At 52.1% G+C, this 22,679-nt stretch overlaps 10 protein-coding genes across 10 annotated transcripts; 4 read left to right on the forward strand and 6 right to left on the reverse strand.

Moving 5' to 3' along the window:
- Window positions 1–906: 906 nt before the first annotated feature.
- T310_5169 (uncharacterized protein) lies at window positions 907–1,436 on the reverse strand (the record flags this gene model as incomplete). Its single annotated transcript, XM_013471964.1, has 3 exons — window positions 907–1,075; window positions 1,164–1,330; window positions 1,407–1,436. 3 exons carry the CDS (start codon window positions 1,434–1,436, stop codon window positions 907–909), a joined length of 366 nt encoding a protein of 121 aa, XP_013327418.1.
- A 645-nt stretch (window positions 1,437–2,081) lies between these two features.
- T310_5170 (uncharacterized protein) lies at window positions 2,082–2,548 on the reverse strand (the record flags this gene model as incomplete). Its single annotated transcript, XM_013471965.1, has 2 exons — window positions 2,082–2,419; window positions 2,539–2,548. 2 exons carry the CDS (start codon window positions 2,546–2,548, stop codon window positions 2,082–2,084), a joined length of 348 nt encoding a protein of 115 aa, XP_013327419.1.
- Window positions 2,549–3,367: 819 nt separating this feature from the next.
- On the forward strand, window positions 3,368–3,887 carry T310_5171 (alkaline phytoceramidase; the record flags this gene model as incomplete). The annotated part of the gene is made up of 3 exons (XM_013471966.1): window positions 3,368–3,516; window positions 3,575–3,701; window positions 3,822–3,887. The coding sequence occupies 3 exons, from the start codon at window positions 3,368–3,370 to the stop codon at window positions 3,885–3,887; spliced, it is 342 nt and encodes a 113-aa protein (XP_013327420.1).
- Window positions 3,888–4,303: 416 nt separating this feature from the next.
- On the reverse strand, window positions 4,304–5,901 carry T310_5172 (Toxin biosynthesis protein; the record flags this gene model as incomplete). Its single annotated transcript, XM_013471967.1, has 4 exons — window positions 4,304–5,204; window positions 5,266–5,374; window positions 5,442–5,580; window positions 5,698–5,901. The coding sequence occupies 4 exons, from the start codon at window positions 5,899–5,901 to the stop codon at window positions 4,304–4,306; spliced, it is 1,353 nt and encodes a 450-aa protein (XP_013327421.1).
- An 807-nt stretch (window positions 5,902–6,708) lies between these two features.
- T310_5173 (DNA repair protein Rtt107) lies at window positions 6,709–9,462 on the forward strand (the record flags this gene model as incomplete). The annotated part of the gene is made up of 4 exons (XM_013471968.1): window positions 6,709–6,789; window positions 6,853–7,289; window positions 7,360–8,755; window positions 8,815–9,462. 4 exons carry the CDS (start codon window positions 6,709–6,711, stop codon window positions 9,460–9,462), a joined length of 2,562 nt encoding a protein of 853 aa, XP_013327422.1.
- Window positions 9,463–9,670: 208 nt separating this feature from the next.
- Window positions 9,671–10,606, reverse strand: T310_5174 (ESCRT-II complex component (Vps25); the record flags this gene model as incomplete). Its single annotated transcript, XM_013471969.1, has 3 exons — window positions 9,671–9,783; window positions 9,868–9,943; window positions 10,004–10,606. 3 exons carry the CDS (start codon window positions 10,604–10,606, stop codon window positions 9,671–9,673), a joined length of 792 nt encoding a protein of 263 aa, XP_013327423.1.
- Window positions 10,607–11,335: 729 nt separating this feature from the next.
- T310_5175 (Methyltransferase-like protein 1) lies at window positions 11,336–12,640 on the forward strand (the record flags this gene model as incomplete). The annotated part of the gene is made up of 3 exons (XM_013471970.1): window positions 11,336–11,436; window positions 11,548–11,735; window positions 11,805–12,640. 3 exons carry the CDS (start codon window positions 11,336–11,338, stop codon window positions 12,638–12,640), a joined length of 1,125 nt encoding a protein of 374 aa, XP_013327424.1.
- Window positions 12,641–13,280: 640 nt separating this feature from the next.
- T310_5176 (LIM domain protein) lies at window positions 13,281–15,735 on the reverse strand (the record flags this gene model as incomplete). The annotated part of the gene is made up of 3 exons (XM_013471971.1): window positions 13,281–13,601; window positions 13,671–15,607; window positions 15,654–15,735. The coding sequence occupies 3 exons, from the start codon at window positions 15,733–15,735 to the stop codon at window positions 13,281–13,283; spliced, it is 2,340 nt and encodes a 779-aa protein (XP_013327425.1).
- Window positions 15,736–16,582: 847 nt separating this feature from the next.
- Window positions 16,583–19,735, reverse strand: T310_5177 (Exosome complex exonuclease exoribonuclease (Rrp44); the record flags this gene model as incomplete). The annotated part of the gene is made up of 2 exons (XM_013471972.1): window positions 16,583–19,476; window positions 19,540–19,735. The coding sequence occupies 2 exons, from the start codon at window positions 19,733–19,735 to the stop codon at window positions 16,583–16,585; spliced, it is 3,090 nt and encodes a 1,029-aa protein (XP_013327426.1).
- A 160-nt stretch (window positions 19,736–19,895) lies between these two features.
- T310_5178 (Nitrilase) lies at window positions 19,896–21,387 on the forward strand (the record flags this gene model as incomplete). The annotated part of the gene is made up of 7 exons (XM_013471973.1): window positions 19,896–19,952; window positions 20,087–20,122; window positions 20,231–20,272; window positions 20,359–20,645; window positions 20,710–20,788; window positions 20,876–21,226; window positions 21,259–21,387. 7 exons carry the CDS (start codon window positions 19,896–19,898, stop codon window positions 21,385–21,387), a joined length of 981 nt encoding a protein of 326 aa, XP_013327427.1.
- Window positions 21,388–22,679: the final 1,292 nt, after the last annotated feature.

Below are 22,679 nucleotides of genomic sequence, written 5' to 3' on the forward strand. Positions count from 1 at the left end.
ATATTTGAATGGCTATAGGGTGATAAATTTCATTCGCTCAATGCAAAAGTATGTACACCTGAACGATTGAAATACAGACGAATCATCAGTGAATCGTTCCCGTTGCTTGTCACCATATGCTTTCCATATATCCAGCAACGCTTGCTCGTCACATTTTCTATTCTCATCACATTCCGTGTCGAGGTCAGATAACGAGGATGAAGCCAGCAGGAGACCACCTCATGAGCACAGGTGCCGAGTGAATGAGTGAGTCCGGATGAGCCCAACTCTGGGGTCACTAGAGAGCCATGTGGGAAGCTACCGTGCTACTGGGACATCAAGACCCATATTGAATCTTGGCAGGTAGCTTCTCATTGCACGAGAGCTAACAGAGTCCCGTATTGAAATTTGGCAGAAAAAGTCCGGGTGAGTCTATAGCAAGTCAGGTGAGGTTAGGCTCATGAGTCCGGATGAGGCTGGTGTCAGCCCCAATCCGGGGTCCCCAGAGCCATGTCAGAAGTTACCATATTGCTGGATCATCCAAGTCCCACGTAGATTCTCGGCAGGTAGCTTCTCATTGCACGAGAGTTGACAGAGCCCCATATTGAAATTCGGCGGAAAAAGTCCGGGTGAGTCTATGGCAGTTCAGGTGAGGTTGAGTCCCAGTCCGGACCCTTCAGTGACCAGGTCATGTGAGATCCCATGATCATGAGCCATCTCCCCAATGAATCTTCATCGTGGATGTAAAAGAAAAAAAATTAGAGAATAGTATTTTCTTGTTTCTTTGTTTGGTTGGGTATCTTTGTTATGTCAGATGGTTCCCTCCGCTGCAACTGCTTGCGTAGGACCCCAAACGGTTCGCGAGCCAGTTTATTAAACTGACTGAATCCTATTCGTCCTCCCCATAAACTTCAGAACGGAACGAAATTACGCCCTCGTTCCTGACCTGAGGATCTGCTCAATGTTCTCTCGGCTGTTCTTGTGGGTCGTCTCGAGGTACTGCAGCTTCTTCTCCAGGTTGCTGATATCGGATTTCAACTCGTCTCTCTCGGCTGATAGACGCTTGTCGATCACGGGGATAGGCGTGGCCACAAACCTGGAAAAAAAAATTCAAGCGTCAGTCCCTTGAACAGGTGCAAAAAAAATCCTCCCAAAGTCAGATGCGGGGGAAACGCGAGACGCACATTTTACCAACGCCCTCGTAGACGTTGGTGTCCTTTGGCAATGAGCCGATCTCATTGGCCGTCAGCTGTACGAGTCGCGCATCGCGCTGCTTTGAGGAAATCTGGGCCTTGACGAGGTTGATCTGCTGCTGGGCAGTGACCGCGCGCGTCTCGATCTCCTGCACGATCTATTATTGAGGCGAATGCCGGGTTAGCCACCGCGAATGACGCACGACACTCGTTTCGTCCAACGCAGGGACTCACTTTCTGCAGGGCCTCGTTGGGGATGGACATTTTGACGGTTAGTTATAGGGACTGACTGCGATAATAATAGCAAGACCACGGAGTTGGGTAGTTGACCAGGGAGAGAGCTAAGCCATTCGTACTAGTGAGGGGAGGCGGTCGCAACCCCACCAGCCTGAAGATTTCCCTTTCAGTGGCGCTCGCAATGGCGCGTGAGCCAGCAGTCGTGCATAACGGCTCAACGCTGAATAGATGTCCAAAGGACTCAACAGGACTATGAGCAGTAACTATAGCTAGGGACTTGGGTATGATATATGATGTGTCCTGCCGGCTTATCGATCACCGCCCAGGCCGAGCTTTCCCGGAGCCCAGTCGCAGGACACAGGGCTTAGGGTTAGGGAAGTATTTAGGCCCCTAGCCGGATGGAGCCTAAGGGAGGATCCTCCCTAAAACCGGTTGGCTTCCGGCAGCCGAACCGTCTATCTTTGGCGTCGACTTCGAGCCTGGACTCTGGCCTGGACATGGCCTAATGAAGCAGCGTACGTCTGTACCTAGGCACAAATTACATCGGGAACTCTAGAATCCCAACCGAACCCAGAGCGCATCGACATGCACTGGTCATGGTGACATCTGACCAGCAATCAAATACATCAATTTGATGGGGTCTTGTTTGTTTCCAGCCATGCCTGGGTAGGTTTATAGCCGTGTAGCTCTCCGGCAGCGCCCGGAATGCCGGTCCACAGCCAATCGATCCCCGCGACGCCAGTTGCGCGCCTCTTCCCGAGCCTGCCGTTGGCTGTCTGAATTGTTGCTATTCTTATTGGCACGAGCGGCCTCAGGCCGGCCACGTTGAGCATTGAGCATTATTGCTACAGCGGCAGTAGTGACCTGCCTGCCTAGTGCCGTACCTCCGGCGAGCTTCCTGCTTCCATCTACGTCACGGCTGTAGGCGCAAGGGTCCTGGTGACTAAGTGACTTTCTTCCTTCGTCTTGCAACCAGCCCACTTTTCTCTTCTCCACCTCTCCGTTCTTTGCTGTCGTCTCTCTTTCGCTTTATTTATCTTGCTGTCTCTTCCTTCATTTGTTTTGGGGATGCCCACGATCTCGTCCTAGATCTTGGAGCTCCGCCATTTTTTTTTCCAGCCTTACTTACCCTTCGTCATGCCGCAGTGGCCTTATCTTCCATTCATTCCTTATCCGCCGTCCAGGGATGGGTATTGGAGCCCTGTGACTTCGACTCTGAATTGGTGCGAAGAGGTAGGGATTCCGTGGATTGTGCTGCCTGCGGCCATCGACAGTGCTGATGCGGGTGCGGCACCCCTCACAGGACTATTATGCCACCATCTATTCCGCAGAGATCGTCAATACCCTCACCAATCTCTTGTTCCTGTTTCTTGGCGTGAAAGGAGTCTTGAACTGCCGGAAGCATGGACATGACACGATCTTCCAGATCGCCTTCTTCGGGTATCTGCTCGTCGGCACCGGCAGCTTCCTGTTCCACTCAACCCTGAAATGCAAGTCTTTGTCTCTCTGATCGTTTCCTGTACGCCTGCCTTGTTGGTGGGGAGATTTTAGTCGTGGAATTGGTTGCTAAACTCGCGTTGCTGAATCCAGATCCCATGCAGTTGGTGGACGAGCTCTCCATGATCTATACGACATGTCTGATGTGCTACGCCTCCTTCTCCTACGCGAGACCACCGGGAGTGCGGCTCCTCCTCGCCATCGCTCTTACCGGCCTGGCGGTCTTTATCACGGCCTACTATCACTATTTACAAGATCCTGCCTTTCATCAGAACGCCTATGCGCTCTTGACCACCGTCGTGGTTCTCCGCAGTATGTATACCATGGAAGTGAGGCTGCGCCCCAGGTGGCGCAAATCCCGAGAGGAGGACCGTGTCGCCCGGGAGAAGAAGGGGCTGCCGGTGCCTACCAGAGAACAGCAGCAGCATGAGAATGAGCGGGATTTAAAGACTCTCGGGACCATGTGGTTCATGGTCGTCTACGGCCTGAGCATGTTCCTCGGCGGCTTCTTCATCTGGAGTCTGGACAATAAGTACTGCACGAATTTGCGACGCTGGCGGAGGAACATCGGACTCCCGTGGGGTCTGTTCCTCGAGGGCCATGGATGGTGGTATGTCTGGTCTAATCTTTTTTTCATTGCAGTCTTGCACTTCTAACTTCCTTTCCAGGCATCTCATGACTGGCATTGGAGCTTATCTATATATCATTTGGGGCATCTGGCTCCGGCATTGCCTGAACAAGCGTCAGGATGAGTACCAGCTGGTATGGCCTCATTTCTGGCATTTCCCCGAAATGGTACGCAAGACGCCAGCCAGTGAACACAGCAATGGTTCGGCCCACAAGAACACTCGCTGAATGTGCGATTCTTGACATCTCTTGTTGTTTTGAGTTTTATAAAACGTATAACCTTGCTAGCATGGGAAAGACAAATTGAAATCTGGGAGAGAACTTGTGGCCGGCAACACAAAAATCCCCTGCTAAATTGAGTTGACGCCGTAGAAGGCGTCTGGGGGGTGCTTTTTGTTTTTCTTGTTATGATCAGCTATATTTCCATTTTGGTTTCAGCGCGGACACGCGAGGACGGTTATCGATAGACGTTTTCATTATGCTTGTATTCTTTATTTCGTGTTAGTACTACTAGGTCGGTTGACGCAGATAAGGCCCCTTTTTTTGTATTTTTCTCTTCTTGTTCGTGTTCGAGACTTACATCTTCTCGGGGGTTTACTGCTGCAGCGTGGGCCTGTCTGCCTTTACCAACACGAGATAGAATCGAATAAAGAAGAAATATGCATAACTGACAGAGAGGTCGAAGAACGTGGACTACGTATGTACTCAGGTTATTATGTACATGTCACCTCATATCATCTATTCTATTCTGTTCGCCTTCTTTGTCCGCATCAAAGCTTAGATTTTGAACTGCCGTTATTGTTATTTCTGCCTGGCCTCGCTGGCGGCGGGCCAACCTCTGCCATCCACCGCTCGTCTACAGTGACTTTTTCGCGTTTGGATTTCTTGCTCCATTGCGCCTGGAATGCGTCTTCTTCGGCCTTCCAGCGTCGCAGCTCCGTGGCCAGAAACTCGGCCGTCGCGTCAGCGCACTCCGTCACTGCCTCCTGCGCCAGCAGATGGCCTTTGTCTTTGAAAAGTACGGACCGCACGCGACCCGCTGCCACGCCGCCGCTGCCCCCGACGCCCGTGCCCGTCGTGCTGAGCTTGTCGTTGCACATCTCTGGCGTGCACATGTTGGATTTCCCGCCGAAGATGTACAGCACGCTGGGTCGTAGGTGTGGCAGCTGGTGGAAGAGACGCAGGGGTTCAGGTCGGTAGAACGGGTAGGCATTGGGGCCGTTCGGGTCCAGGTCCGGATGGGTCCAGGTGTTGGCCGGCCGGTTCTTGACCGGGTCGTAGTCGTAGTTCGGCCGGGAGAAGGTGAAGACTTCCTGGTGGCGCGTTGTCGTGAGGGTGACTGGCCGATCGGCAGTATCATCACCATTATTGTTACCAGCGGTTTGGTTCTGGTCCAGCCGGTGGATGGCTGTTGGGAGCTCCCGGAGGCCGTATTGCACCCAGCGCTCGAGCACCCGTGGGTTCCAGGTCTGGTAGAAGGGACTCCTTTTGAAGCTCTCTGCTGCGGCCTTGCGCGAAGGCCAGATGTCTCGCCGATGGGTGGAGAGGATGGTGTTCAGAGGGACAAATCTGTCGCCACTGGCGGGTTCTTGCGTGGACTGGCGTTGGATGACTGGATCTAGGAGGACCAGGCTGTGAAAGAGGCGAGGGTGCATTAGAGAAAGAGCCACTCTGTTTTTTGACATTCAAGTCAGTTATCAACAATAAGCGACCGGGGTCAGTCGAGACGAACAGATGTGCACCGCCGAAGCTGTGTCCGATTCCTACGAGCGGACGAGGCATCTCATGGCGCTTCAGATTGATGAGATGGAGAAGATCCCGGGGATGGTCGAACCAGCTGGCTGCATTGAAGAGAGACACTTAGTTCACACAATACCATGACCGTGGAATCATGAGGGTAAGACTTACGGTCATTGCCAAGGGTGTTCTCGTTGATCACTCCGCTTTGCCCCTGGTGCGCGACATCTGCCATCCAGATGCTTCGGATTCGGAACCCTTGGCTCTTTGACCGGGCGTACAGATCTTCCCATAATGGTTCATACAGTTCCTATGTGCACACATATGTCAATATGTGGCTAGTCCACTCGAAAGCAAGCGCAGTCATTGAAATGAGATGTAGCAGGATCTGATATCAAGTCATTGGTTACTGTCGGGCGTTCCATACCTTGGGAAACCCATTCGCGTGAGCAGCGATGATGGTCACATCGCCAGGTTGCGGATTCTGGTTGTCGAGGGGGATGTATTGCTTCACGGCCAGGTAGAGCGTCTCCTCCTGCGAGGTGGATGTCGCCTGCGGGTACTCCCTGATATACTGGCCTGGGACCACATGTTCCACGATGTGGAAAGGTCCGCTCGTGGATGATGACATACTGTAATCTGCCTGGATTGGAAAGGGTTGTTTCTGATCCCAGTGCTCTCTCTTCTGTCTCTTTCGCTCTCTTGTTAAAGCACTTTGATATATATAATGAGAGGCCGCCGATGGTAAGCTTGACAGATTGCGGGATTTGCTTTCTATTTCTCACAAGAGAATATTCGTATGACGCCCCGTATATTCTGAACTGCGAGAGGACTAATGACAGTGGTTTAACTACCGATAAATCCAATCAAGCATCCCCAGATCAACTAGCTGCGTCCCGCGGCTGCAGTCTGGGGCAAAGATGAGCCGAGGCCTGAGGTCGTCCGCGGGCCGAGCCAATCAGAGGGGCTTTTGCCTACAGTCACAGACGTATATTTACGTATAATTGCGACCTGTTCCTATTTTCGTAGGAGATTAAAGGAAAATATGTACTTATTTTCATTCCTTCTTCACTTCACACTTGCACAGGAAGGGATTATTCCACTTGCTGCTTTCAGTTGAGGGAGTGCTGGCCTGGGTCATATTATTCTCCGTCTCTAAAATCCGATGGCATCACGTGACAGGGCGTTCCGCAGCGCGTCCCGCGTGGACGTGCACCCGCGCGTCGGACAATTACTCGGAAATCAAATCAGATCAGACGCAGCCAATGTCGACGGCCACTCCCAGTCCCAACAATAAACTGCCCCTCTCTTCGACGTCTTCTGTGCCACTAGCTTAAATATTTCACGCAGCGGCATCATTGAAGACCGAGAAATCACAGGACGAGCCACTTCGCTGGTCTTCCCAGTCCGGGGAGATCGGTTCGATCGCTGATCCACCATGGCCGAATCCCAGCTTTTGGGGCAGTGCAAGATCTGTATCGTCTGCTCCAAGGATTTGGACGAAGACGCCGCAAAACAGGTGCGCTGCGAATTCACTTCAGCTTCTCTCCTGGACGTATATTGATCCTGCTTGCATGTTTAGTTGGCTGTCTTGATCAAGCAACACGGCGGCGAGATCATCATTCATGAACCGCCCTCGACCTTCCCTCCGATCCACGAATTCACTCATATCATCTCGTCCACTTCCGACTTTCCCGCATACCAAAATGCCTGTGACGCCCTGATCCCCGTCGTGAAGCCCCAATGGCTGCACGTCTCGATCTCCAGGGGGAAACTGGCCAATCCGCGCCAATACAGCCCGGATCCGAGACTGTTTTTCAGCGATGTGGTCGTCACCTGCGGCGATATCCCCGAAGGCGATAAGGATGCGATCATCGGCGGCGTTTTGGCCATGGGCGGTCTTTACTCCCCAAAGGTTACTTCACAGGTGACACATCTGGTAGATCTAAGCGTGGAATCAGACAAGGCAAAAATGGTTCTGGCGAAGAAGTTGAATACTAAGATAGTGTTACCGCATTGGTATGGATGCTTAGAAACCCTCTTCAATTTACAATTCCATTATGTGTCTAACTCCTTTTTTCCCTTCAAGGTTCGACGATTGTCTGAAACTCGGAAGGAGGATTGACGAGCGCCCTTACACCCTTCCTCATCCTGAGATCCTCCATGCTGGACCAGACGCGCCCATTCGCACCCCCGACAATAAAGATATCAAAGGGGCTTCCACCCCAGAGCCCACTGGTTTGCCGACGCCGGCTAAGTCGCCTCACAGCACTCGGGTCTTGAATGTCTTTGAGGGAAAACACATCATGCTTTCGTCAGACCTGGGCATTGGATCGCATCTGCTCGCTTCCATTGAAGATCTCATTCGACAAGGGGGAGGTGTGGTCACCAAAGACCTGAAGAAGGCAGATATGTTCATCTGTCGTTATCGGGAGGGTGTCGAGTACCGAATGGCTTCAAGGTGGAACAAGGATGTTGGCAATTTATCCTGGCTCTATCACCTCATCACGCATAATACGTGGACATCCCCGCTGCGTCGGCTACTGCATTATCCAATCTCTCGCACTGGGATTCCCGGGTTTAAGGGCCTCAAGATCAGTCTATCCAACTACGCTGGCGAAGCGCGAGCTTATCTTGAAAACCTCATTGTGGCTACAGGCGCTGAGTGCACCAAGACTCTAAAGCAGGACAACACCCACCTTGTGACCGCTCACGGTAACAGTGAGAAGTGCACTGCAGCCAAGGAATGGGGTCTGTGCGTGGTCAACCACCTGTGGCTGGAGGAGAGTTACGCAAAATGGAAGCTACAGCCGGTCTCTGACCCGCGCTATACACACTTTCCCCGGCGGACCAATCTCGGGGAGGTGGTTGGCCAGACCGAGCTGGACAAAACAGTGCTTGAAGAACTTTTCTTCCCGGCAGATAATCCTCGTGAAGAAACAAGAGTGATGCAGCAGAAGTACCAGAATGTCGCAGCCGGATCCGACAATGTCTCCGTGAATCCATCTAAGCCCAAAACTGTCAAGCAGTCAGCCAAAGCCACTCCTGCTTCGGAGGAGCCCGCTGCACCAACTAGCAACACGTCCCGCAAAGTGTCAGCGGTGGTAGAGGTGAAGACGCCAGCTGCTGCACGATTTGCGGCGGACGGAAAGGAGAATGACACGCCATCCACCACCGGTAGTCGGAAGTCAAAGGAAGCTGCAGCAGCTCGGCTTCAGGAAATCGCTCCTGACATTGCATTATACGAAAAGGAAAAGAGGCGGGTTGGCGGAGTCATTTATGGCGGCCGACGGAAAAATGACGAGGACTTGGTTATTCCAAATAGCAAGAAGCGGAGATCAACCGAACCTCAAGACGCGAGTGAGATGGACGACAAGGCCGAGGCGAAACGGCAGAAGAAGGCCAAGCCTCCAGTGACGATCCACTTACTCATAACTGGGTACCAGAAATGGGTTGGTAATCTGAAGAAGGAGGATGCAGACAAGGTTTGTTGTATCATTTCGGATTGTTATGATGGCTCTTTTTTTTAACTAATATCTACCAGCGACAACTCCGTGAATTGGGTATCTCAGTCGTTCAAGATGCCAAAAAATGCACTCATCTCGCCGCTCCCTCTATCCTACGTACACCAAAGTTCGTCAATGCCTTGGCATATGCTCCTGTCATCGTCAATGACGAATTTGTGACCCAGTGTCTTGCCAAGAACCAACTGCTTGACCCAGCAGACTTTCCGCTTGTCGACAAAGCTGCTGAGAAGAAATTCGATTTCTCTCTAGAGGAATCGCGTGCCAGAGCCCAGGAAAACAAGAATAAGCTCCTGCGGGGCTATCGGGTGTGCTGTGTGGAGACGATCCGTGGGGGATTCGATGCGTTCAAATCCATCGTTGAGGCGAATGGAGGGGAATGTACGCTGTTCCGCGGGCGGGTCTCGATGAACGAATCTCGCCCTCGGACGAACACTGACGACGAAGAGGACGAAGGGAATTACCCTGAGAAAAACGAAGTGTACCTTCTCAGTGGCGTGGCACCCGAGCAGGTCAAGTTGTGGCCTCGATTCCGTCAGATGGTGCAGGACGTTGGGAAGGTGCCCCGGATTGTGAATGTGAACTGGCTTCTAGATATTGCCATGTCACAGGAGATCCGTTGGAAGGATGAATATGAGTTGAATGAGCAGAGCGTGACCAACGGATAGAAGGATGGATTGGGAATTGCAAAACTGTGTAAATGCTGTCGGTGGTCAGGGATTGGCTCATGATTTATTCGTTAGATTGGGAGAGGGTGTCCACGGTTATGGCTGTTCATTTTATTTGGCGTCGATTTGGAGTGTAGTCATTGTTGAAATACCCAATCAAAGCATGGCATATTGAATACCGCACATTTCAGTCTGGATTTCCTGAGTCCTAGTAAAACTTGACACCCTGCTGATCCTCGTTCCCGAAGACCTGGGCCTTGCCACGTTTGACCAGGACATTCAGGGACTTGAGCAACACATCTGGATCCATGCCATGGAATTCTGAAGATGTTGGTCAGCCAGAAGTCGTATATGCAGATCGAGCTGGGCCAGTTGTCACTCTTAACGAAGGTGCGCTTGTCATACCTTGTGAGGCGGTGGCCTCGCCATGCATCAATTCGTACAGCGTCAGAACGGTATTCTTCTGGCCGGTTTCTTCAACCTAGACCGGAAGAAAGTGTTAGATCTCTTTCCATAGTCGCAGGACGTGATTAGAACCCACCCAATCTGCTATCAACATCGCCCATTCCTCCGGCCTCCTCCACCAGATCCACGCCACGGTTTTCGCATCAATGGCGCCTGCACCCCCGCTGTCTCCTGATCCCTTAGGAGGCACCCATTCAGCCCTCCTCCCGCCACCACCTTCCTCTTCACTCTTCGTCATCCAGTCCACGATCGTGCGCGCGTCGCTGAGACCGATGCGCTTCCGCAGCTCGGTGTTGTGGAACAGCGGCGTCTCGACGGCATCGACGAGCGAGAGCCGGAAGATCCGGTGGTGTCGACACCAGGCCTGGATGAGCGACGACCATTTCCGCAGCTGCGAGAGGCGTGTCGAGGCGTTGGGTTGCAGTGTGAAGAACGGCGGCCAGTTGTAAGCGCCGGGGAAGGTGAATCCTGTCGGTGTCGTTGTTTGTTTTTTCGTCGTGCTCGGTTCTGCTGTTGTGCCAGCAGTAGGATTCGAAGTCGATGTAGATGTATTTGTTGATATTGTATTTGTTGCTGCTGTCCTTATGGAAGGGTCTCTGGAGGAGGTGGTGTTGGCAGGTGTTAACACGCTGCCGGCAGGAGTGGGCGCCGACAGGAACGAATTCGGTGAGGATGTCATGTTATCTGTCTTTCCTCCCCTCCGCTCAAATCCAAAAATGTGTTTCGAATGTCGGTATGACGCTGCGAGGAGGAATGGATCAGTTCAGGCGTCGGAGGACGAGGTGGGGTGAGTTCGCGGTCCGATATGCCCCGCGGGGCGAGAACTCCAGGGAGAGTAGTGATTCCGTTGGCCAATTGAAAAGCTTCAAGTGACGACCGATTCCTCTATATGTGATATGTTATAGAAATAAGTACTCCGTATAACAGGGTAACCAGTGTTGCAATCGTTCCGTTTGTAGGCTTGTCGGTACAGATTGCTTGGTTGGAAGCGTCATGCGGGCGGATAAGGAGATAGCGGAGGCCCCGATTGCCGCCGAGACCATTACAAATAGTTAGTAACGAAAGTGCATTGCAGAATGTCAACCTTCTCTTGAAACTGCAGTTAAACAAAATAGTTGTTATCTAGATAAATATTCATAAATCGTAGACAAAAGGATCTCGTAATCGCTGATATATACGCGGGTTGTATGCACGCGGCTACTGTCGCATGCTTCTGAAGGGTTAAGCTTATTATTTTAGCCTCCTACCGTAAAAGAAAAAAAATGTTCCCTTCCCGACCTCAACTCCTCCTCCGCCTACCTACTGCCTAGGCAGCTTGTGCTGCACATTTATGTTTACACTCCTCCTCAGGCCTAGAGTCTATCTCTCCTCTCAACGCAGGTACTTGCAATTATACGGAGTCTCCATCATGGCGCCCCCTCCCAGCAAACGCCAGAAGCGGGAGGAGTACCGCAAAGCGCAGCAGGAAGCGCAGAACGCCGACGGGGAGGTCAAGATGCCCAAGAAGAGGTATTACCGGCAGCGTGCACATGCGAATCCTTTTTCGGACCATCAATTGGACTAGTATGTTCCTACGAATTCGCACCAGATGCGTATCGAGGAAGCTGACAGCCTGGACAGTCCTCTCAGCCCCGCGCATATGGATTGGGCGTCGCATTTCCCTGCTTTTGTCGATCCTGACCCGACAAAGACGAACCTTGGTGGCGCACGGAAACTCGTCAAGGATGTGGAGGTGGTTGATATAGGATGCGGGTTTGGCGGGTTGTTGGTTGGACTCGCTCCGCTGATGCCGGATACCTTGATGATCGGTGAGTCTCGTCAAGATGTCGGGGAAAGAAAAAAAAGATCTTGAAATGTTGACCAATCTTGGATTCCAGGCATGGAAATCCGCACCCAAGTCCTAGATTATCTTCGCACGCGCATCCACGCCCTCCGCGCCCAGCAGCAAAAGGCAAGAGGAGTATCTATTTCTAGCGCATCCACGTCAGGTACACCTGCTGCACCGTCAGAAGGGTCTCCTTCATCTTCATCGAATCAGGCAGATAGCGCTTCTACACCTGAAGGCGCTCCTTCGATACCAGACAGAAACGCCTCAGTATCACCATCCGCTGCCGTTCCTGGCGGGTACCAGAACATCTCCGCTCTCCGGGCCAACACGATGAAGTTCCTCCCCAATTTTTTCGCCCGACACCAGCTGTCCAAGATCTTCATCTGCTTCCCTGACCCGCACTTCAAGGCGCGCAAGCACAAGGCGCGCATCATCTCGTCGAGCCTGAATGCCGAGTATGCATACGTGCTGCGGCCCGGAGGGCTTTTGTACACCATCACCGATGTCGAAGAATACCATCATTGGATATTGAGGCATTTTGGTGAGAAGGTGACAACGACAACAACAACAACAACAACAACAACAACAACAACAACAACAACAACAACAACAACAACAACGGAGGAGGGAACAAAAGAAGAAAAGGCAGAGACAGAGAAAACCGAGGCAGAAGCAGAGGAGGAGGAAGAGGAGGAGTATGAAGCAGGCGTACGAGGTGTTCGGGAACTATGGGAGCGCGTCCCGAACGAGGAGCTGGAGAAAGACGAATGCGTGCGAGTCATGAAAGAAGAGACGGAAGAAGGGAAGAAAGTCACCCGGAACAACGGGCCGAAATTCGTCGCCGTGTTCAGACGGCTACCTGATCCTGCTTGGACGGGGTCATGATCAATAATAGATGGGAGAGATTTTGATAAAGACGAGACCTGGTGTCTTAGACATTTACGCAGCTAGGAAGCAAGAAAGCAGGAAATTAATTATGCTATGAGGCCGATGTTCATAAAAGGTAGCCTACCTATGTAGGTAGGTAGTTCCTTATTGTATTGTCACCAGCTACCTGTAATAGTGATAATGCTGGTTTAATTAGGCCGGATATCCGCACACGCAGGCTTTACGAACTGAGTCGAATCGGCATGAAGCCGACTGACCTGACCTGACTTGACCTGACCCGCCATGGATCGGGTAATAAGGTAATAAATTCAAGTCAGATTCCAACTCCAATTCAGTTAGACACAAACACAAACCAACGACGAAAACAAAACCAGAAACTCCAAGCCAAACCAAGAACAGACAATCAATCAACAAGTCAATCAAATAGACAAATGTGCATGTATGTAGAGATAATGTACCCGAAAATAGAAAAAGAAAAAAGACCAGAAAAAAAAATCAACAAGCAACAACACCGCAGATCTGGGAACAACCTTAGTAAATGGATCGACAGATACGCGTCCAATACCTGGCAGAAAAAATACCACGCCCTATACCACGGCTACAGTGCTTAGTTGGTTGGTTGGTATGTTGGTTGCTGCTAAGGAGAAGCCTTCAACCTGATAGCCTCGCACTTCTCACAGACAGCCAGCTGGACCGGCCCGCCGATGATGCGTCCTTTCGCGGACCGTTTGGGCTCGCCTTCCTTGACGAAGAATCGCCCTTCGGGGCCGAAGGGATTCCCGCATTCGTGACAGACAAAGCACTTGTCGTGCCACTGGCCGCCCAGGGCCGTGACGACGACTTCGTCGAGAACCGGCTGCTTGCACCCCATGCAGCGAGCTGCTGTGCGGCGGGAGTGGCAGCGGAGACACCATGCGAATCCGTCTTTCTCCACAAAGGGGGTTTCTTGTGTGAAGGGCTGTATTTGCATTAGTATATACAAACACTTCGAGTCAATTGTTAGGTTGGTTAGGAAGGGAAGACATACATCACCACATTCGGCGCAGAAGAAATGACCAACGTGCCATTCGGCGCCACATGCAACCACAACTTCGCCCTCGATCGGCGTTTTGCAGCTCTTGCATCTCGGGCTGAACAGCTCGTGAAAATCCAGATGGCAGTAGAATCGCATCTTCTTGGCGTCTTCGTCATCCTCTGAAGCATTGGCAAGTCTTTCCGCTCGCTTGGCCTCGGGCTCCTGGTAGAAAGCAACGCATTCTAGCTGGGTTTTGCAATGATAGCAGGTAAAGCATTCGGAATGAAACCGTAATCCGGCTGCTGTTACGACCTTTCCTGAGATGGGTTGGGAACAGGCGTTGCAGGTCGCCGTGGGGACTCCCGTTCGCGTGAATGGCGAGTACCAATTCTTCTCAGAAGCGGGAGGCATCTTCTTGGGATCCGCAGTTTTCGGCTGTCGATTCTTTTCCGGGTCGGGCAGCGGTCTCGTTCTCTCGGCGGGCTTATCGGCGGGTTTGTCGACGGAGGCTTTGGGTGGTGAGACCGAAATCGAGGGAGTTTGGTCGTTGGACTCGCCCGGAAGATTGATCGTTGGTACTGGGGGTTTGGGTTTGTCATTCTTCGACTGCTCCTCTTTAGGCTTCCAATTTGGATCAAAGCTCACAATAGGTTGTCCTGGGCGATCACTGACTGCCGTCGGCATAGGCAGGTTGGGGCTGCGGTCTTTGCGCTTCATGCTGGTAGCAGCCCGAATCTCGTCGCTCCGTATCTCGAGTCCATTCTTAGTCGGTACTGCGTCTTCTCCCTTCGAGTCTGGTGATGGGGGAGGGGGGTTCGTCGTATATTGCGGATTTCTGGACTGGCTGGGAGGGTTCTTATGAATCTCGACTTGCGAGTACCTTTTGTCATATGGAACGGTACTGGTTCGGTCTGGAAGAGGCCGGGAGCCCTGCGGAAGGGAATTTCGCGGTTTCACCTTCAGTGCCGACGTCGTTGATGCAGTTGATGAGTTCTTTTGCTCCGTCTGGCTATTCGACTCCTCCTCGGGCTCTTCGTATATAGAGTCCTCTGGATTTCTAAACACGCCCTTCGAAGAGTCCCCGTTCGCAGTTCTGAACCTCGATGTCGCACTGCTCCGTCCTTTTGTCGGGCTATCTTCCGGTGGCAGCGCGAAATTGACCTTGCCTTTCTTCTTTGAGGTGCCGGTTTTCGTATTCGTACCATCCTGGCTCTCAGGCGACGACGGATCCCCAGAGCTATCAGATGATGGGCGATGTTCCCGAGAGGAATCCCCGTGGCCTCCCAAGCTCTTGTTCCGTGCGTGGCTGTCCTTCTCCGAATGCTGGCGGAATCGATTGCTGTCCAGGTCAGGATTGCGATATGGGGCGTACGGATTCTTGTACGGCACTCCGGGATTCCGGTGCTCCCAGACCAATCTCGTTGCCTCTTCTTGTGCGGCCGCATGTATGCGTCGTTCTTCCTGCAGGTCCATCTCTTCCAAAGCGTCGCGTAAAGAACGTGCTTCCTGTCGTTCCATCCAACGCTGGCCACTCTCCCGATACACTCCACTGGCTGCAACGCTACCGAGACTGTGTCTCGCATTCACCTTGGCGTTGGGCGAGATGGTCCTCGAGATATAGTACCCGTCCGGCTGCTGCACCAGTGGCCGCCCAGCTGAACTGCCATACGAGAGTTCTGATGTGGTACGATGATGAGACAATGCGCTGGCCGACCGCGGATGCAACTCGCCAACCAAGTCCTCTTTCGACTCTCCGGGCCTGCTCATTGATAACGCTGACGAGGCTCGTGGAGGGAGACGCTCCTTGTGCTCGGATGTGGAGCCTGTTCCTTTAGATGGAAGTGGTCTCGAGCCATTAGGACGAGGGGGGCGGTTCGTTCGGAGGTCTTTGAGATAGCTTGCTAAGATGCCGAGGGCAATCAGCACGAATTGCACTGAGAAGAGCTTCTCTTTCTAAACACACGGCAAGAGCAGCGTGATGAAAGGCATACGAACCGATTTGGTCGTTGGACATATACGTAGGGCCGGGCGGAGAGACCTTCCGCTGGGAGTCTTTGTTCTTGTGCCTGTGTATCATAGCTGTCTATGATGAGAAGCCAGAAACCAGACTGCTGGTGACTTTCCAATGGACGATGGCTGGGATGATGCTGTGGCTGTTATATGCGAGAGCGGCGTCGGGTGTCCGTCTCCGCAGCAGCGACCCAAAACAAAGTGGCGGCCGGATAGCAACACGTTGAGTCAGAACTGGGGCTGGTGGAATGGGGCAACTAAGAAGAATACTATTATGGACGGCAAATCCCTGCGATAACTACAGTAACCGGGGCTCTGCTCTGAGATAATTCCGAGGCTGGGTGCTGCGATGCAGCGTGTTATGTACCGTGTCGTCAGGGCTGGAGCTATGGCCAGGGACAACAAAGCAGGCAGCTAATAACGCTAGCCATCGCTATCGACTATCGACTATCTACTGGCTAGATCCGAACCAGCCAGAAACCCACCTTATCGGCGATCGCGCTGGCCCTAGTACGACTACGCCCTACGCCTCCAGCACAGCATCGCCCGATTCGGACAAACCAAACAAACACGCCGTGCGTCGCGAGGCCAACGCGGGGCAACTGCTGGGCCACTCCTCGGCCCGAGCCCTAGTCCCGTCGACCAACCTTGGTTCAAGGCTGCATGGACGCAACAACTCCAAGCTTTCACTCCTCGTACTGTAGAATCTTTCTACACAACTTGGCTGTGTCGTTGTTTACGTGTTTGGGAAGGATCGCTGAGTGGAACGACCCGCTTGATCTGTCACATTGGCTATTGCATCTTACTTGGCGTTAGATCTGTTGAGATGCCTCGTGTGGACCACGATGGCGTTTCTTATTTTTATTCCGCTCTATATGTCCATTCGTCATGACTTCTGATCGTCCACTAGTCTATCATGCCTTTCCCAGAATCAAGATCCGCACTCTCCTCTTGCCCGCGCCGCGGCCGCCTTCCTCCTTCACCGAGCTGACGTTCACGCGGACTTTCTCGAATAGTTCGACCTGGAGTGACCGCTCGGGTTCCGGATGCCCCTTCTCCCACACTCGCACCGTGTACTCCTCCGGATCAAACTCGCTGTCTCGCCGCAGTGCGAGCTCCTTCCTGTTCTCAGAGTCATGAACATCCGGGCGCACTGGATTCCCGGGCAGCATGAAGTCTTCGAGCCGGACAACTCCCTCGATACCGAAACGCGGCACAAAGACGACAACTCCGTTTTCAAACACGCGCATCACATACCCTTCCTCATCGACTCCGGGGTTCTGGTCCTCGCCTCTGCCCTTCGCCGCCATCTCACCGCGCGCCTTCAACGCCTGACCAACATAGTACTCGATGCTGGCTCGGCCCGCATATTGAGCGTTTCGGTGTCGATAGTTGATATTCCTGCAGACATCCTCCAGCTGACTGCGTCGGCTGAGGCCGTCCGCAGTAGAGTATCCGATGGCGGCGGCAAGCTGCCGGTGGACCACCAGATCGGCGTATCGCCGGATGGGTGACGTGAAATGTGTGTAAATGGGCGACGCGAGACCATAGTGGCGGAAGTCGGATTCGGCATGGGCTCCTGCGCAGAAATACTCGGCCGAAGTCATGCATCGAGTCGCCAGAATGCGAATCAAGGTGTTGAAAAAAGGATTCTTTGGGTCGACGCAGCGATCGAGAGAATCGGCCAGAGCCTTTGAGCTGGAAACATCCAGTTTGAGACCCCGTTTCTTCTGCAGTTGCGTAGCAAGCTCTTCAAAGTTCTGCGGAGGAGGTGAGGCGTGTCTTCGCAACAAGGCGGTCTGGGGAAAGGCGTTGTAGATCTTCGATGCGACAGTGATGTTCGCAAGCAGCATGAATTCCTCAACCAAGCTGTTTGTCGCCAGGTGCGCCTTGGTCTTGACGTCCGTCAGAGGGTCGTTCAGTTCCGACTCGGTTTCGATCCGGATTTCGGGTGAGGCAAGATTCAGGGCGCCCGCATCCATCCGCTTCTGACGCAGGATCTTGGAGAGACGCAGCAGCGTGCGCATGCTCTGGGTCAACTCATCCGTCTTGGACACATCGTCAATTCGCATCTGCGCTTGCTCGTAGCTGAATGCTTCGCGGGAGCGAATCACCGATTTCGTGAAATCGACAGACACAATCTCGGCATTGGGCGTAAGTTCCCAGATGACCGAGAAAGCAAAGCGTTCCACGTACGGTTTAAGGGAGCAAAGATCAGTACCAAGGAGCATGGGAAGCATATCAATTCGCTTATCGACGAGGTAGACAGTGGTGCCACGCATGCTAGCCTCGGAATCCATGGCGGTGTTGGGTTTGACAAAGTGCGACACGTCGGCGATGTGAACACCTACTTCAAAGTTACCGTTCGGCAATGGTCGAGCATGTAACGCATCATCGATATCTTGACAGCCAGGGGGGTCAATGCTGCAGATAAGTAAATCTCGTAAATCGCGACGTCCCTTCCACCGGGGGTCGTCCTTGTTTGCAGGTACCCTCCAATCATGACCTCCAGGTGGCAAGCAATCCAGAACGACTTTGGGGAACGGCTTGTACTGGACGTCGTATTCGAGAAGCAAGGCTTCAGTTTCTGCGTCTTTCGTCTCCAATTCTCCCAGCGCCCGAACAAAATGGCCTGTGGGATACCGGGAATCGCGATCCCAACTATCTATTGTCACAAGGATTCTTTGGCCTAACAGCTCAGCAGCTTGCCTCGTCCTAATTCGAATCTTGGGGATTCGCTTGTCCATCGGCAGCACAAAGACCGTCTGCTGTCGTCTCCCGGACTTGGCTAGCGAAGCCGTAGAAGAAGGATCGACGTGCCCGACGTATTGGCGCCAGTTTCGTTTGACAATACCCACGACTCGCGCAGTCGGCTGAGGCCTTCCTTCGGCGTTCTTTCCATGTGCTTTTCTGACTTCCTCCTGCAGCGCTTTTCGTTCCCTCTCTGTCACCACGGCTTCATTCTCTTCGCTCTCAGGGTTTTCATTCATGGTCACCGCTTCTTCGTCAACGATCTTTGACGAAGGAGTCTTCCATTGATCTTTCGGTAGGACCTCGACGACAACCACATCTCCCGAAATGGCCCTGTTGCTGTTGTCGCGGCCGAGAATCAACAGGGGCTTGTCAAATGCAGCGACACTTACAGATCCCTCCAGGTAATTGTAGGGAGAGATGTTGAAAACACCTTGATGTAGCGTGCCCGCTCGTAACCCTGTCATAATTTTTGACATGGAATAGTACTCGGGGTAGAATAGCTCTTCCCGTGGACCTTTTGCTTCCCGGGACTCATTGATCATGTCTAGGAGCGTATCCGAGTCTTCCAACCCAGCGACGTAGTCTGACAACGACAACGCCGTAACATTTTCCTCCTGGGCCTTGCGTAAGTTCTCCTTGTCGTCAGTAATGACGACAATTGCCGGAACAGACTTCTCCTTCTTTCCCTTCTTTATTGCCTGCTGGAGATGCTCCTCATACCATTTGGCGACGGTGCGAACAGCTCTGTCATTCCGATCGTTGATGGTTTCATCCGGGTCTCGACGTACGTGGGTCTCCAGTCGGAACTCATTAAAGAAGAGGTAGAAGCGCTTTTCATCCGTTTTTACCAGCGCGAGAAGGCGGTTATAGAGTGGGAGGGATAGAGTCTTCAGCTCCTCGAGAACGGTTTGCAGGATGATCACGTCGTAGAAAGCTCCCGTGTGCTCAAAGAGGTCCATGCCATTCAACAACGCGTTCGTATCAGGGACGATATAATGGCCCTTGGGAAAAGCTTTAGTTCCGGCAGGGCGATCGGAAAGGACGAAGGGAGCAACTGTTTTGATTATGTGTTAGCTATTATGACATTTGACCGGTTGCGACCGACGGGTTTTCGTACTGTTCCCATTCGCGTCCGCGGGCGCGTATGACGGACATATTGTGCAGAGTTTCGAGGAGCAAGGAATGTCCTGTCGCAGGTAGAGCTCGCGAACGATTTTCTGAACCTTGCCGCTCTTCGTAGATCTCACAAAAACTTTGCTGGAGACATTTGCCGCCTGTGGGTTCGAAGAGAAGTCTCTGCGCAGGCTTTTCATTTTGGGTCAAAAATCGACGCCCTCGGGAGGGCGGGGCCAAGCAAATAATGTGACTGCTCTCGCAGTAGAATTTAAAGAGGAGAATTTCCTGCGTATTTCAGCAGGGCTTGGCCCAGTAAAGTTGCGACAGGGGATATGACGTGAGCTGTGAAAATATCAAATGTTCGCGGGATGGCAAGTAATTGCGGAGGAAGTCTTACGGGACCGAATCGGGAAGGTATGCCGACATCTCGTCGACTTTATCGGTTATCACGACAGACAGGAGCTCCTCACGCACGAATAACACAGCACTATCGATACCCCTATTTTGAATTTTTTGTTTTAATAGTTATATGAAATCTAATATTGTAGCCTGACTACATAGAGATAATTACGATGGTGATAGCTGTATGCGCCCTTTCATGCTTTCATTTCCTGCATGGGCCCCGCTCACTTCCATGATAGGCTGTTGGCCAGTTATGCTCAACGGCGTGCATGGCGACTAATCTCGCCCAGTGCCGTATTCTGGTTAAGAAAGCAGTAGCTGCTGGTGCCAAGGTATGAGAAATCCGTTCGATTTTTATTTTAGTTCTTTCCCGAAAACATATCTTGGAATATTCCTTGAGAATCTAATATTTAGCCAGGCACTCTTCCTTCCTGAAGCTTCGGATTATATCGCTTCATCGAGTGCGGAGACAGTGTCATTGGTTCGCTCTGTACAAGACAGCGAATTTGTCCTGGGTCTTCAGAAAGAGGCCAGACAAGCAAAGTTGCCTATCAATGTTGGGATTCATGAGCCCGCCGAAGGTGGTACCAAGGTGAAGAACACCTTAATATGGATTGATGAACAAGGCGAGATCGTGCACAGATATCAAAAGATCCATTTATTTGACGTTGAAATCAAAAACGGCCCAGTCCTGAAAGAAAGCGAGTATGTTGTGACAGTTTTTTGTGTGACATGGCCTTGAAATGTCGCTAATATCGCTGCAAATTAGGAGCGTCGAAAAGGGGACGGAAATCCTTCCACCCTTTGACACGGCTATTGGGCGTGTTGGTCTGTCAATATGTTTTGATGTGAGTGATCCTAGGATGAATATCTTGATTACTTTCCTTGAAGAAAAGAGGGCAGGATTGCTTATACGATACATCTGTATTTTCTAGTTACGATTCCCCGAGATCAGCCTTGCACTCAAACGTCAAAATGCGCAGATCATCACATACCCATCTGCATTCACTGTTCCGACAGGAAAAGCACACTGGGAGGCTCTCCTCCGTGCACGAGCGATTGAGACTCAGTCATATGTGATTGCTGCCGCGCAGGCTGGGCCTCACAACGAGAAAAGAACCAGCTATGGTCACTCGATGATTGTCAATCCCTGGGGAGAAGTGGTTGCAAAGCTAGGGGGCGAATATAAAGAGCCCGAAATTGCGACTGCAGAGATTGACCTCGACCTTGTAGCCAAAGTCCGATCCGAAATGCCACTACTGCGAAGGACAGACGTTTACCCTGAGGTGTGAAACTCAGAACATAATAGGTAGTTCAGTTTTGCACACTGTTTCAAACCTCAACATGGTGCACTTCTCTGTATACCAAGCAAAGTTTCGCTGTTGAAGACATTCGAATCTATACACTGCGACCGAGAACACGGATACTATCCGTCCCCATCCCATAAATTAGCTTTGAAATCAGAAGCAGTCCATTGGATGCTAGGGTACTCCGCATTAAGAAAACAGAAAGAAAAAGGAACGCATTTTAATAAAGGAAAAAACGGTCTAACATCAACCTGCCCATCAAGCTCTTTCATGTGACTGCGCCAAACCAGATCAGAATCTCCCGCCCCTGATCTCTATATACAACGCAGTTGGATATGTCAACGAAGAAACTCAATGCAAATCACTGCTTCTGGGTTTTGTCGGGGTCTTCCAGTATGCCCTCCGCTTCCAATCTCCGGCGTGCCTCTTCCAAGGCCCAGGTTTGTATCCTAGATTCCCGAGATGGATTAGCAACCAGCTCCGTAAATTTTGAAATGGATGATGTCTTTTGGGGGAAACGAATGTAGTATCCATGGTGATGATCGCAAGAAAGTGTTTCGGGCAAAAAACCGATCTGGGGAATGACTGCACGTACGATGTGTCCGGCTTGAAAACGTATGCGATACCAGCGGCAACCAGGCTTCCGATGAATCCAATGTAGAAGATGTTTTCCCAGCCCTCCTTCACATACTTCTGACCAGGCTTGACGCCGAAAAGCCAGCCACCCGGGGGGTCGTAGTGGTTACCATGATCCGCGGCACGCAGGCTGCCTCGTGTTGAGAAAGCCCGGGAGGTGTGCGGCTTTCGCAGGAGGCAGCGAGATCGAAGGGAGAGTGGCAGAGATCGAGCAGGCATCGCGAGATCCGCAAGCTCTGTCGAAGATAATGGCGATCGGAGGTCAAGTGCGGTGCGCCCTTGAGGCCTTTCGGATGTGGGGCGAAAATTTGTTGTGACGAGAAAGGCGCTGGGGATGTGGCAGTTTGCTCAACAGAGCGACACCAGGCTCAATTGATTGACCTGAGAGCCGACTTGCCTAGCTGGTAGGTGGCTCGCTCCTGTGGACGCTGTTGGATGACTGGTTTGTCGTTGAAGTCGAGACGGGCAGATGGAGCTAACCAGGAGTCGCCCGGAACCCGGTGGGCCGACTTGGGCAAGTCACCTGCGGGTGCAAAGCCAAGCACAATTCCCTAACCGCTATTGCATCAGATGCGCCACGATCAGCAGAGGGATTCTATCGCATGCCTTTCCCGCGGAGAATAATAATGACTTTATTTTGTGTGTATAGCTGACAATTATTTCCAACGCCTACGCCTATCTTAGTGGAGAAGAGTTTGGGCGACAGCTCATCCCCATATTTGCGACTTCAAAGAGGTCCGCTGTGGGCCTTTTCTGCAATTATTTCTGAAAACAGTGCGAAACAAACGAGTGTTGG

Source organism: Rasamsonia emersonii (assembly GCF_000968595.1).
Source record: "Rasamsonia emersonii CBS 393.64 chromosome Unknown ctg1118621760252, whole genome shotgun sequence".
NCBI classification, from domain to species: Eukaryota; Fungi; Ascomycota; class Eurotiomycetes; order Eurotiales; family Trichocomaceae; genus Rasamsonia; species Rasamsonia emersonii.